This window comes from Chlorocebus sabaeus, chromosome 7, assembly GCF_047675955.1.
Source record: "Chlorocebus sabaeus isolate Y175 chromosome 7, mChlSab1.0.hap1, whole genome shotgun sequence".
Lineage (NCBI taxonomy): Eukaryota > Metazoa > Chordata > Mammalia > Primates > Cercopithecidae > Chlorocebus > Chlorocebus sabaeus.
The window spans coordinates 1453132-1468453 of NC_132910.1; the positions used below are offsets into that span (position 1 = coordinate 1453132).

The 15322-nt window shown below is 36.2% G+C and overlaps 1 protein-coding gene across 1 annotated transcript in view; it reads left to right on the top strand.

Annotated features, from left to right (window-relative positions):
* Positions 1-14743, top strand: part of TMPRSS11A (transmembrane serine protease 11A) — a 40208-nt gene extending 25465 nt beyond the window's left edge. The window contains exons 6-8 of the mRNA XM_037989395.2: positions 2722-2981; positions 7233-7375; positions 14550-14743. Coding sequence (XP_037845323.2) covers positions 2722-2981; positions 7233-7375; positions 14550-14711 — 565 coding nt within the window. The 3' untranslated portion in view covers positions 14712-14743. The remainder of the gene's footprint in view (positions 1-2721; positions 2982-7232; positions 7376-14549) is intronic.
* The last annotated feature ends 579 nt before the right edge of the window (positions 14744-15322 follow it).

Consider the following 15322-nt stretch of genomic DNA (forward strand, 5'->3'; position numbering starts at 1 on the left):
TTTTATAACTTTTAATTTTACTTTTCAAGATAATAACCAGTCATTTTTATCACTATTACATTTAAAATTTTAGATTTTTTTCTAAGTAGATTAACTGTATTGCCTTTCTTCTTCATTACTAATTATTATGGTAATAACAAAGACTTCTCAAGTATCTCTATATAATAGGTGGCAGCAGAATTTAGTGGGAAAAATATGTCCCAGGCAGTTGGAGAGCTGGGCAAATTATTAAACCTTAGTATATTAGATAATAGATAGACTAGATCTTTTCACATTCTTTTTGACCTGTAAAATTCTAACTTTTGTTACTATAATAAATTTTATCTGTCTAAGAGCATAAATCTTTATAGAGACTCTTAATATTCTGAAGAAAATATGTATTAAGAATCTAGGCTGGGCATGGTGGCTCATGCCTGTAATCCCAGAATTTTGGGAGTCCGAGGCGAGAGGATCACTTGAGCTCAGGAGTTCAAGACCAGCCTGGGCAAGGTAGTGAAACCCCATTGGAAATGGTGGTGCATGCCTATCATTCCAGCTTCTTGAGAGGCTAAGGCAGGAGGATCCCTTAAGCCCAAGAGTTTGAGGCTACAGCAAGCTATGATTGCACCACTGCGCTCCAGCCTGGGTGGCAATGCAAGATCCCATCTTAAAAAATAGTAATCTATTTTTTAAAAGAATCTACATAAATTCTTAATGTTTGAAAGCTGTAAGAGCTCAGTAAGCTGATATATTAGAAAGCCAGAAATCCCCTATGCTGGTGTCTGGTTTTTCAAAGTAACGGGAAACTTACTTTGCCAAAGTTAGCCATTTTTGTGCTAGATAGTTCTATTTTTGCAAATATCTTTATAGCATTGAACACCAAATCTGCACTCTATTAACTTCCACCATCAATATTTGTTTTTGTTTTTGCTTTTTTCATCTGGAACAACAGGAACAAATTTTATCTCTTCATTCATGTAACAGCTATTCTTTAGTTTCTCTTTTTCAGACCAAACAAAATGAGTGAGAATATCCAAACCATGAGTGAAAATAAATATCATTACTGTGTGCTTTAGTTTGCTAAGGATAATGACCTCTAGTCCTATCCACGTCCTTGCAAAGGACATGATTTTGTTCTTTTTATGGCTGCATAGCATTCCATGGTATATGTATACCACGTTTTCTTCATCCAGTCTATCACTAATGGGCATTTAGGTTGATTCCATGTCTTTGCTATACTGAAGAGTGCTAGAGGGAGAGGATCAGGAAAAGTAACCAATGGGTACTAGGCTTAATACCTGGGTGATGAAATAATAGGTACAACAAAACCCCATGACACAAGTTTATCTATGTAACAAAACTGCACATGTAACCCTGAATTTCTAAAAATGTATATATGTACATATATATGCATATATATGTGTGTGAAAAAAATATGTATATATATTTACCTCATTTTTGCAGAACCAACTTCCAGATGCCCTACTACATTGGTTCTTATTCTCTGAACATTCGAGACTTTGTCAGTGTCTTCCTTAAAATATGCTTCCAGTAACTAAATACACCAAGACAGATGTGTAGCTAGTGTCACATATAATAAAATAAAGCAGGAAGTCTTCTGAAAAATACAAATAATATAAATTGGCGGGAGACAGTGTTTTATAAAGGGAAGAGCAGAGAGAGGCAGACAGATATGTGATGTGAATCAAATAGTTTAACCTATCCAGGCTTTATTTTCCTTAAGTATAAAGCATAGTCTTTACTAGATCATCTTCCATTGCTACTAAATGATTTTTCTGATCCTTGTATGTACCACAATCTACCCACTGTCCAAGCCCACAAGCTAGAAGTCAACCACATTTACCACATTTGATCATCTCTCAAAGGACTATGCAGTCATCTAATAGACTTTACCACATCCATTCTTGACCTTCAAGAATCTACTCTCCAGAAAGAACCAACATGATTTTTAAAAATGTAAACGAGACTACATTATTCTCTGTCTTAATTATCCAGTAGATTCCCGTATCAATTGAATAAAATGTAAGCACTTTATCGTGACCTATGAAACTCTCTAAAATCTAGTCCCTGCTTACCTCTCCAAGCTCAGCCCCAACCGTTCTTTCCCTTGTGTTCTGACTGCAGCCCATTCAATGCAAGACCTTGGGATTTTTGCCTGGGAATTTGTTTCCCTCATCTCCTCACACTGACCCTCATTTACTATGTCTTAGCCCAAATGCATTCTTAAAATAGTCATAATGACCTGTTAGTATTCTATTCCATTACCCTATTGTATTTTGTTCATAGCCTTTATCAATGTTTGAGGTTATTTATCCACTTGGTTGCTTGTTTTGATCTTTTTCCTTCTCTAGAATCTTATACTCCTGTGAGCAGGCACCTTAGGTCTTGTTCATCACTTTATCTCCAGTAATTCATATAAGGCTCAGCACATAGATGCTCAGTAAATATTTGTGGAAGGGATAAATGAATGATATTTTATGTGTATTACAATTCCAAAATTCAATAGCTTTGTATTAAATATCAGTTCTAATATGGTGTTTATATATGTTTTATCTTTCAAAACATTAGCAATAGATTATATTTAAATGATCAAAGAAAACTATAACCGCAGCCAAGTATTCTCAGGATTGTATTTCTCTTGTAATAGCCTAAATGCAATTAATGTAGTTCATATACTTTGGGCAGCTTATATACATTCTGTTAATTTCTAACTTTTTCCAGGTATAAAAATCCACATCAATGGACTGTTAGTTTTGGAACAAAAATCAACCCTCCCTTAATGAAAAGAAATGTCAGAAGATTTATTGTCCATGAGAACTATCACTCCGCATCAAGAGAGTACGACATTGCTGTCGTGCAGGTCTCTTACAGAGTCACTTTTTCAGATGACGTACGCCGGATATGTTTGCCAGAAGCCTCTGCATCCTTCCAACCAAATTCAACTGTCTACATCACAGGATTTGGAGCCCTTTACTATGGTGGTGGGTATCTCAGTATAGCTAACAGAGCACTAATCCCTGTCTAGGGCAATGTGATTTCATCTCCATCAATATTGTACTGACAGCCATTTCCACACAGTCTGATTGGATTGGTTAAGGTTCTCATTTTGCAAGTGACAGAAATTCAATTCACATTAACCGGTGCAGAATAAAAAACAAAGAAACAAAAACTTCAACAAATTTGGCTCATGTAATTTAGAAGTTAAAAAAGCGTAATAAGTGTCACTTCAGACACAGGAGTTTATATGATGTCATCTGGCTCTGCGTCTCTGAATCTGAATTTTTTGCCCCTGCGTTTCTCTGTGTTGGCTTCATTCAGAGGGACGCTAGCTTCACCTAGTGTCAGAGGTGTCTAACAACACCTCAACACTTACATCATCCTCAACCAAGAAAAAATACACAGAAAGGAACATTTACTTCTTTTCTTTGCCAGAATTCATATTAATTTCTATTGTTCCAGCTGTGTCTAGGAGAACTCAGATTGAGTGACTAACTCAAACATTCTTTATGCCTATGTTGCAAAATTTGCTTCAGTACTAAAGAGGCTAATTTCAGTGTGATAGTGAATAAGAATCGTGTAGAGATGAATTGTCAAATTATTTGCCCTCTCTAAAAGGATTCAACTTGATATACTAAACTTAGTCTCGTAAGAAATAATGACGATTTAGTTATTGAATGTTTTAGGCAATCTTAGTGAGACGTGCTCTGGATTCTACCATGTAGTCCAGGTACATATGTATAACAACAGCTAGAGAGTTTCTTTAACACTGGGCTTGAGAAAATGCAAAAGGGCTTTCTGAGAATGACTAAATCTATTTGCAGGATTCTATACAATTTATTTATATACAAGAAATTATAAAGAATAAGCGTTTGATTGTCAGTCTCCTATTAAGGAACTAGGAATAAACTTTCACTCATATAGGCAGGAATAGCTTTTAGGGTCTCTAGATTTTCTCCAGATGTCCCATGCGGTTTTTTTTTTTTTTTTTTTTTTTTTTTTTTCCATCTTATACAGACTGAGACATGCATTGCTTTCTTTAAGGTTCTATTACCAATCACAGAAAATATTACCTATAGTTTATTAATTCCAGTAGATTAGTGCTGCTGTAAACTTGACACCTCCCTAGGTCTGCACTCTCTTGGATGGATTTTCTCTGAAGATAGGGCTTGCATTCTCTGCTTCACAGTCATGGGAAAAAGACATCACAAATCCCCTTTGTCTTGGTGGGAAAAATCATTGTCTTTCAGGAGTTTGAGATTGACACAGAAAAATACCTGTCATAATGCTTTGTGAGTGGCAACAGAATCTGACACTTATCGAGCACTCCACCCTACTTGAATATGGCCTCGCTTGGTGAGTGACCCACAGGTGCTTTTAATCTATTAAATAAATTATCCTATCATTCTTAATCTATTAAGTATATTAATAGATTAAAACATCCATTCGTTACTCACCAAGAGAAGCCATATTCAAGTCTGTAAAGCAAACCTTAAGAAGTTTTTTAAAATTGAACTCATACAAAGTATATTCTCTGATCATAATAGAATCTAACTAAACATCAGTAACAGAAAGATAACATAAAAATCCCCAAATGCTTACCAATTAAAAATATAGGTAAATAAAGGGAAAACCTCAAATAAATTTGTAAAAACACATAGAACTGAATGAAAACAAAAATATATACATATATGCTGGATGCAGCTAAAATAGTGTACAAAGGGAAATTTATAGAAAATGCATATTATAAGGAAAGATATCAAATCAATAAGCTCTCACTTCAAGAAACTAGAAAAAGAAAAAAATAAACCTAAAACAAACGTAAGAAAGGAAATAATAAGGATAAGAATAGAAATGAATAAAATTAAAAATTAAAAAATAGAGAAAATTAAATAAAAAGCTGATTATTTGATAAAATCAATATTTTGCAAGAAGTATCATTAAGCATTTTTACAGAAGATGAGATATAGTTCAGGGATGTCCAGAATTTATGGGCTATGCTTTTCTAACTTGGAATACATTTCACCAACTGGTTTGCTGAAGAAGTTGTGAATTCGCACTGTCACCTACTTACAATATATAGGTTGTCAGTTTCACCTTACTCTTCTCAGCATTGGATATGAATTAATTAATTTATTTATTTATTTATTTATTTGACAGAGTCTCACTCTGTCGCCCAGGCTGGAGTGCTGTAGTGTGATCTTGGCTCACTGCAGGCTCCACCTCCCAGGTTCACGCCATTCTCCTGCCTCAGCCTTCTGAGTAGCTGGGACTACAGGCACCCACCACCATGCCCGGCTAATTTTTTTTGTAGTTTTAGTAGAGACGGAGTTTCACTATGTTAGCCAGGATGGTCTCCATCTCCTGACCTCGTGATCCACCTGCCTTGGCCTCCCAAAGTGCTGGGATTACAGGCGTGAGCCACCGTGCCAGACCATGAATGTTTTTAACTGATGAAATAGTAGGCAATATATATATACATATGTGTGTGTGTGTATAATGTATATAAACCAGTTGCATTCAAATAACAGGATAATTTGAAAAATCTCTTAGCATATTTCTGAGATATACACTTAAATCTTCTGAGCACTTTTAAAAATGTGTTTACAAGCATTTCTTCAGAAATAAATCTTGGAAATGGTCTTCTAAAGAAATTGGTGTTTGTATTAGGGTTTTTTTCAAATGTACTTAGTTTTTTTTTAAATCGATGTATAAAATTGCATGTACTTACCATGTACAACATGGTAATGTTGAAGTATAGTATATGTACATTGTGAGTGTTAAATCTAGCTAATTAACAAATGTCTTATTTTACATAATTATCATTTTTGTGGCAAGAACACTTAATATCTACTCTCGTAGCATTTCTCAAGAATATAATGTATCATCAGTAAGCAACCAGAAGCTGGGGGTCTTTACAGGGGAAGGGGTTGGGGAGATGCTGGCCAACAAATTCATACTTGCAGTTAGATAGGAGGAATAAGTTTAAGAGATCTCTCATACATCATGGTGACTATAGCTGTTGATATATTGTATTCTTGTATTAGTTTTTTATAACTGTGTAACAAAAAACCACAAACAGTTTAAAACAGCACTCATTTATTTTTATCTCACATTTTAATGAGTCAGACATTCAGACATAGCTTAGTTGACTCCTCTTCTCAGGGTCTCACCAAACTGTAATCAAGATGTCAGCTGGGGTTGTGGTCGCATCTGTGGCTCCTTTGAGGGTTTGCTCAAGGTTGCTGGCAGAATTCCATGACTTGCATCTGTAGAACGTGCTGCTTTAACTCTTTAGGAAAGAGGCTCTGAACTCCAGGATGGCTCGCCCTTTTTGAAATGACTCAGCAGATTAGTTCAGGCCCACCTTTGATAATCTCCATTTGGTTAATTCAAAGTCAAACTCATTAGAGGTCTTAATCGCATCTGTAAAATTCCCTCATCTTTGCTGTATAACATAACCTAATCATAAGAATCTCATTCATCACATTCACAGATCCTGCCCATACGTGGGAGGAGGGGAATCACACGGGAATCTTGGGGACCATCTTAGAATTCTGCCAACCGTGAGGTCATGGTTTCCCAATCAATATATGGTTTGGTGTAAAGAATCCCTGAATGCTTGTGCTATTCTTAGTTTTCTATGTAGCCTGCCATAAATACTGGTTTCTAAAACTCAGAATCTAGCTTACAGTCTGCAGCCACCAACTTGCAATATATTAGAAGTGAAATCATTGCCATTTAATGCATTTTTTATATATATGATATATAACATATATATTTCACATATATTTTATATTTATGAAAGCTCATCATAAACTTGAAATAATAAAATAAATGTACAAAGTATTATAGGCATTTTATCAAGCCAAAGGAGAAAACTAGGCATGCGAAGTTTCTGGGAACAATCTGGAACCCACAAATAAAAGCTTTAAAAAAGATAAAAGGCCTTCCTGAAATATACAAACTGATTATTTTTAAGGTTAAATTTTCCAGAAAAAAGAATCCAAATGGCTTACTTGCTTTCAGAAATCTTTACAAAAATGTGATTGGACAATAATTATCATTTGATGTGCCAGATTTAACTAGAAATTCTTTTCTCTAGAAACTGCTTATATTAACCTCATTCTGTATTGACAATTTTACTATGAAAAATATATTAGGAAAGTCTGCTCACTTCACTCTAGCCAAAGATGCTGATTGTAAATACTAAAATAACTTTATTTTTTCTTAAGGGGAATCCCAAAATGAACTTCGAGAAGCCAGAGTAAAAATCATAAGTGATAATGTCTGCAAGCAACCACAGGTGTATGGCAATGATATAAAATCTGGAATGTTCTGTGCCGGATATATGGAAGGAATTTATGATGCCTGCAGGGTAAGTTGGAGGGGTTTTTTTATATTACTAACTCAAAATTTTTTATCTGGCTCAGGATATATTATATGTTCTTTACATAAGGACAAAACATAAGTATCATGTTAGCTCAAAAAAGTTACAAATGCAAATTTCACAGCACAAAATACTTTTAAATGTTTTATTAAGATAATTGAAGTAAGAGTTTCTGTGATGCTATCAAACAACCAAAATTAGAATTTCTTAACCAGAAATCCAAAGATTAATAAAGCAGTTTATTTTCTCAAGGGGCTCACATTCAAGAAAGAAAAAATCATAAACAGAGAAGTATAAAGTGATGTTATAAGTAATATAATGAAAAGCAAATATTTTCCTTGAAGGAAACATTTTTTGGAACACATATCAGAGATGAGATGTAAATAAGGCCTGAAGAATAAATAACACTTATCCAATTTCAGAATAAGAAAATAATGTTATAGAAAAGACAAAAAGCATAGCCAAAAATATGAAGGTGTGAAATTACAATTCATATCTAAGGGAACTCCAAGTAATTGGTTGGGTCTCAGCATGAGGAGGATGAGAGGAGAAACAAGTAGATAACCATGAGAAGGTGGATTAGGCCATGCTGTTATTCCATGGGTCCTCCCCAGTGCCCTCCTCTGCCTTCTAACATGCATGTTTTTCAGTGAAGGTACGAGTGTGTTTCTTCCTGGAGACACTTGCTTTTTAACATGAGATTCTTTAGAACTCTAAGGAGGCCACACTATGTGGAAATGATGGAATGTTATTGATATCAGGTGGCAGAACGCCCTGTCCAGTCTCACAAACTATACCACATGCGCGACCTCTATCGGAAAAGGCTCAGGGAGCTATGTAGCATAGAGGCTGGGCAAAAGCAGGATCTGGTTCGCAGCCAGCCTCAGTTACTGAGAATGTGGAGGAAGGCAGGCAGAATTTAGATTCCAACAAAAGACCATACCATGGGAAACAGGTGCAAAGCGCAGGAGTCTTGGAGCAGACAGGACCGGGGAATTCAGGTGAACCATGAGATTACTGAAAAGCTTTAGGAGGGATTGGTGGTCATAGAGAGGTTTCACTGGATTGGAGAGGCTTCACTGGATTGGGGAGCAGAGGTAAGCTTTCTGCCTAACTGTGCAAAGTAAGCGATAAAACAAGACTCTAGTCACAGAAAAATAGGGTACGTTATCAGGGCAGCGGTGCAGGTACGAGGATCCAAGACAGGAATACAATGATTGTAACTGGGGCACATGGTGAGGGGCCTAGTCTGATACAACAGAAGTGCAAGCACCACCATCAGCTAGTCTTTCTCCAATTTACGAATTATTGATATAGAACTCAATAAATCCCATCCTGTATATACAAGATTGGTCCTAAAGCATGTTTTGGGGGGAAAGGAGAGAGAAAGAGCTGCTAATTTTTCAACCAGAGGTCTAGCCAAGCAAGACCCAAACACAACTGAGAAAAGGATCAGAATTGGTTATAGGAAAGCCAGAAATGAAAGGCTTTGACAACTTGATCAAGATTCGTGATTCCACTGTTGTTTCCAGTTCAGTTAAGCATTTACAAAAGGATCCCTAGTTGTAATTACCACATAGGCAGCTGCTACACTGATTAGAGAACTCTGTCAAGGTGGCACTGAAAATCATTTTAGAAAATAATAGGTGGATGTTTGCAACATTTTTCTGAAGGACCTATAATTTAAAATCAGGTTGCTGGGAACCTGCTGTATAGGAAAATTAGTCAAGAACTGTCCCTGGTCATTTTTCCATTTATTCTAACTCTCTTCACTTACTCACTAAAAAAAAAAGTTGAGTGCCCTACTCTTTACTATACATTGTACATATACCGAAGCTAGTCTCACAAGCAAAAACCTTCCCGAAACCTGCTTTCAGGAAAACTACTGTCTAGTGGATCATATATGAGTGAATCAAAAAATTATGCCAATGAAAAAGAAAACTTGGAAGGAGAAGGTCATTGTTCTATGAGTATATTTGTAAGAAACGAACATGACTAGCTAGGGTGGTGAAGCTAAGTGGTGAATGGAGTGAACCAGTATCTAGGAAGATTTCAAATGATGATAGGGGCAGGGAGAATTCTAGGAGCTGAAACATCACATGGTGGAACACAGAACGCACATGACCCAGTGGTACAGGAAGAGGGAGAAGAATTTGTTTGAAGTCAGACTTTGCAGGACCTTGTGAGCCACCTTACTTTTTCCCTGTTTTGTAAGGACAATAGAAAGCCACTAAAGAGTTTTAACCAAGAGATTTATATTCAATTAGTTAATACGTGTAAAGCTCCCCAAACGCTGCCTGGCATATTGTGAGTACTATTTAGATATTTGTTAAATTAAAAGGGTAGAATGATCAAATTTGAATATTGTGAGAAGTGTTCTGGTCAAAGTAAGGAAAAAATCTGGGAAAGGGCAACTGAAGATCAATCAGCAGGTACTGCAAAAATCCAGGTGAAATATGTTAGTTTGGATGAATATGGTGACATGGAGACAAAGATATTTAGAGGTAACAGTGGCAAATGAAGTAATGGATTTCATATGGTTGGAGAGAAGGGGTGGGGCAAAGAATAATATATCAATTCATGGCCTAAAAAACAAAAATAAAATAAACTCCCAGCCTGAGAGGCTGCAGGGATTATAATAATAATCAATGAGTTAGGAAAGAGTGATGAAGGTCCAGATCTAGAAAGACAGCATGGGTCCAGCATCAGCCACATGGAATTGGAGGTGCTTTTGAGATACACAAGTAAGGAAGTGAGGACTTCCACCCATGCCAGTTCCTCATCTAGGAGAATGTCCCCTGTCTTCCTACCAATTAATAGCCCAAGTTTTAGCTTAATTCTCTTTTCATGTGTGAAAATCCTACGTCTGTTACCACTGTATCCCCTGTCGTTTTGTGTTAGTAGCTGACACAAGATTCACCTGACACTCAATATGATTTCTTGCTGCCTTTGTGCCCTGCCTCTTCAAATAGATAGTAAGGACTGTGGAGGCTCCTTGCTGATTGAATTCTTCATGAGTGATTGATTATTTAAGGAAGAGGAAATGAGAATTAGTGAAAAGAAAGAGAGAAAGAAGGGGAAAGTAATACTATTTGAATTATCATCTGTCTAAATTTACAATTTAAAAGTGCACTGCAGCTGGCCTGAAGGCAAGTCAGTGGGGATGCTTGTTAAAAGTGCAGGCCTAGGATCCCACCCTGGTCCAACAGAATCTTTAGAGGTGGGCATTAGAGATCTGCATTTAAGAACTTCCCTTCATAACGTTTATTCAGAATGAAGTCTGAGAAACACTGATAAACTGATGTCAGTTATAAATCCCAGGATGCTCATGGTAGTATAATTATCTTTTCTCATCTACAGGTAGCCCAATGCCTTTTTAATGCTCTGAATAGGATTTTGAATAATTCCACCTGTTTGTTTCCATACTCTTCATAGTGCATGGAATGTTTCTTGTTATATTTAATACATTCCATTATATCTTATCTCAGTTGATCTTTTGAGGGTTTTTTTTTAAAAAAATCCTGCACTTTCTAACTTAAGGAAATGGTAAAAAGATCATTATACTGTTTTTTAAAACTGATCTAACCCGTATCACATTAACTAATAAACTCTATTAAATAATGCTCCAAAGGAAGGCAGAAGCTGACCATCCATGAATGTCAAGAAACCACGGTGCTATTAGAAGACACTTAAGAAAAGTCCATTTCTAGAACATAAATTAAGTCCACTATAACTCCAAAAAATGTTCAGGTACAGTACAGTAATCATGGATGTTCCTGATGAAAGCCCAAAGGAACATTTGAATGTATAAAGAAAGATTAAATTACGTTTGGCATTTTATGACTCTCAGGTGGGTTTTAATTTGCACTCATTTGGATACTAGACAAGAAGTCGGACTTCCTATTTTTTTCTCTATCCCACTGCACCCTTAGCTATGATTTTGTATTAGCCAGATTTTCTAGGTTTCTTCTTTGTTCATTTTTAAAATGTGTAGATTGAAATATCTAAGCATGGAGATTTTACATTCAAATTCATCTCTGCTCTTCCCCCAAACCCATCAAAATGACCATAAAGGCAGATAAAGTCAGGTGTGGTGGCTCACACCTATAATCTTAGCACTTTGGAAGGGACAAGGAGAGAGGATCGCTTGAGCCCAGGTGTTCAAGGCTAGCCTAGACAACAAAGTGAGACCCAATCTCTACAAAAAATGTAAAAATTAGCTGGGTGTGGTGGTGCATGCCTGTAGTCCCAGCTACTCAGAAGGCTGAGGTGAGAGGATTGTGGGAGCCCAAGAGTTTGAGACTACAGTGAGCTGTGATTGCGCCAGTACACTCCAGCCTGGGAGACAAAGAGCGACTCAAAAAAACAAAACAGAAAAACTCTGTAACAAACATTTTGAAAAATTTCTTGTCATCATCTATAAAATATAATTTTCTATATATCTACAAATTGTACTTACCAAAAGCTATCAACTAATAAAAACCAAAAGAGAGGAAGCTGAAAGAATTCCAACAAAACTTTGAAAGAGAAAAAGAAGATGGAGGAGTTTTAACTGACTTAGTAAAGAAGAGGCTAAAACATAAATGTCTTGGGTGGAGAGGGGAGTGAAGTACCAATTTTAAGTAAAACCAATATTTTGGGAGATATGGGTGCAGAAATGTAAAGACTTCACAGAGAGTACTTGGAACACCCCATTTCTCCCTATCCTAAATAATCAGTCTAATCCATATCACATCTCTACTTTCCCCACCTCTACCACCTCTTTCCAAATATCTAAACTCCAGAGATGGGAAGTTTGTACTCTGTAGCAGTTGAATCTGAGGCCCTTTAACTCAGTGATAATAACATAGTAGAAAGCAGAGGGGGCTGAAAAGCGGGGATTATGTGAAAGCAGGCCTCAACCTCTTCCCATGCTTTCTCCCAAAGTGCTGCAGGCAGATATACATAATGCCTCCAACTTTCTCCCTGCAAGAAATTGCAAGATTCTTCTCTAGAGAAGCCCACAGTCTAGAGGGGGGGAAAAAATACCTCCATATACTGATATTTAAGAGGCCCCTACTAGAATACAGAGTATCAACCCAGAAGCCCTCCTACCTACCTGTATTAATTCACTCTGTGCTGCTGTAACAGAATGCTGAAAACTAAGTATATATAAGGAACAGAGATGCGTTTCTTACAGTTCTAGAAACTGGAAAGTCCAAGGTTGAGGGTCCCACATCTGGTCTTCATCTTGCCCCACATCTTGCCTCATCATCCCATGCAGAAAGGTGGAAGGGCAAAGAAAGCACAAGATGGGTGGAGGGAGAGAAGGCCAAACTCATTCTTCTATCAGGAACTTACTCCTATGATAACAAACCCACCCCTATGGTAATAATATGAATTCACTCACAAGAGCAGAGCCCTCATGACCTGATCACCTCTTCTTAGGTCCCATCTCTCAACACAGTTTCCTTGGGGATTAAGTTTCCCCAACATATGAACTCTTGGGCACACATTCAAACCATAGCACCACCCAGCACAAAAGCACAGAGCTTACAATCTGCTTTCTAGCACCATACCCTAGAACCAAACAGTAAGAATCATCTCCAGAAATGTAGCAACAATATAATCACAATTTTTAAAGTCCAGTGGAAGAATTGGAAGATAAAATCAAGGAAATCTCTCAGAAAAAAAAAAAAAGACACAGAGGAGAAAAATAACAAGAAAAATTAAGAAGATTAAAGGATAAACTCAGGAGGTCCAACATTAAATGAATAAGAGTTCTGAAAACATAAAACATGAGTGTACAATATAAAAAATAATAATAAAGAAGGCTCCTAGTTCTGAAGCTTACATGCATCTTATTAAAGAAAAGGTCCAAGTAGCGCTGGGCACAATAAATGAAGTAGTTCTTTCCAAGACATGCCATCATAAAGTGTCAGAAGCCAGGGATAAGGAGAACAATCTTAACACTTTGAAGGAAGAAGCATCAGAACACATAGAACTCCTCAACGGTAACTCTAGAAGGTAGAAGACGGTGGGAAACATTCAAATTTCAAAAGGAAGATTATTTCAACCTAGATTCCTGCCCATGCTAACTAAATATCAATTGTGAGGGTGGAATTAAGAATTTTAGACAAGCAATGACTGAAAAAAATGTACTTCTGATATCCTCTTTCTTAGAAAACTACTTGAGGGGGTACCTCAGCAAAATTAGGTAATAAATCAAGAAAGTGGAAGACATAAGACCTGAAACTGTTAATCCAACACTAAAGAGTGGTATCATATAATCCCAACATCATAGCTCCGCACCAGGCTTAAAATAACCAGCTCGAATTTGAGCAGAAGTAAGAAAAGAGTGTGTGTGTGTGTGTGTGTGTGTGTGTGTGTGTGTGTTTGTGTGCATTGATATGGTGGAACTGTTTCAGAGGAAGCAAAAGAACTAACAAGCTATCTGAGGTCCTTGAACATTAGTAAACATTATTGTGAGGTGTTGGTAGATCTTTTGGAGCATTCAACATTTACCAGGTACATAGAAAACTATCCACATGAAAAAAGAGTTGTGTTATTAATTCTAGGAAAGCCAAAAAAGATTTCTGTAATGCAAATATGTTACTTGACTCTTCCATTAATAAAATTTTCCAACTAGTATTAAACATAGGCTGTTAATTTAATCAAAAATAGAGATACTATAATGTAAAGATATGGTGTGGAAAAGTTGCAAAGAAGTTGTAAAACAACTAAATCACTAACTATGTAAGAAAAAATAAATGTTTACTGTCTAAATCTAGAAACTGTAATTTGAGCATATTATCCAATGATAAGGAGTTAGACACTAAAAGAAATTATTAAAAAAGCATGAAGTGGCTACCTCTTGGAGAACAGCCTGTGTGAGAAAACATGGGACATAATTGCTTTTCAAGCCTCTTCATGTTCTTTCGTTTTTGTCTTTTTTAACTAAGTACTGTTTATTCTAACAAAATAAATTTTATTTTTTAAATGTGAAAGTTAAACCTTAAGGCTCTTTGTAATTTTAAAATCCATGTCTCAACTAATTATTCTGTGTTGCTAATCTATACACGTACTGTCTAGTAACAAAATATGTGATTCATCAAAATATCTTAAATAATGAGCTTTATGTTTAGCTAATTTTCTTTCTCTTTTCTTACGTTTTTATTTTCAGGGTGATTCTGGGGGACCTTTAGTCACAAGGGATCTGAAAGACACCTGGTATCTCATTGGAATTGTGAGCTGGGGAGATAACTGTGGTCAAAGGGACAAGCCTGGAGTCTACACACAAGTGACTTATTATCGAAACTGGATTGCTTCAAAAACAGGCCTCTAATTCGCCATAAAAGTTAAATAAAGAGAGCTGTATGTGGGTCATATATGCGTGAGGATTCAACTATCTAATGGGTGTAGTACAACAAAGTGATATTAAATTACTGGATCTAGCAACATGAAACACACAACGTAAGTTATTTAGAATCACTTTAATCAACCAATAATCCTTAGCCAATTTATAAGGGACTTTTATTTGTAAAGTAATAAATCTGGCTTGAAAAATACAGTAGAGATACCTAGCTCTTTAAATCATGAATGTTGAAGTACAAATGAGACTCAATACATATTTTTGAAGTTAGTCCATGAGATTTTTAAAATGTCTTTATCAAGGGGATCTCCTTTTAACTGAGACATTTTTGAACTCACAAAGTGTTCAAGAAACCCTTGTGTAATTCCCTACATTTCTCTAGAAGTCACAAATATTTTTTTTCTTTTTCCTTATTCAATCAGATTTTCCAAAGCACCTTTCCACCAAAAGAAATGAATTTTCTACTTCTAAACCCATCTCAGGGACACAAATAAAAGAAAGCCATATGTAGGAAACAAAGTCTGATAGTAAAGCAAGTCAGAGATCTTCCAACTTTTTTTAGTTATAAAGCCTCTAATTTTTTG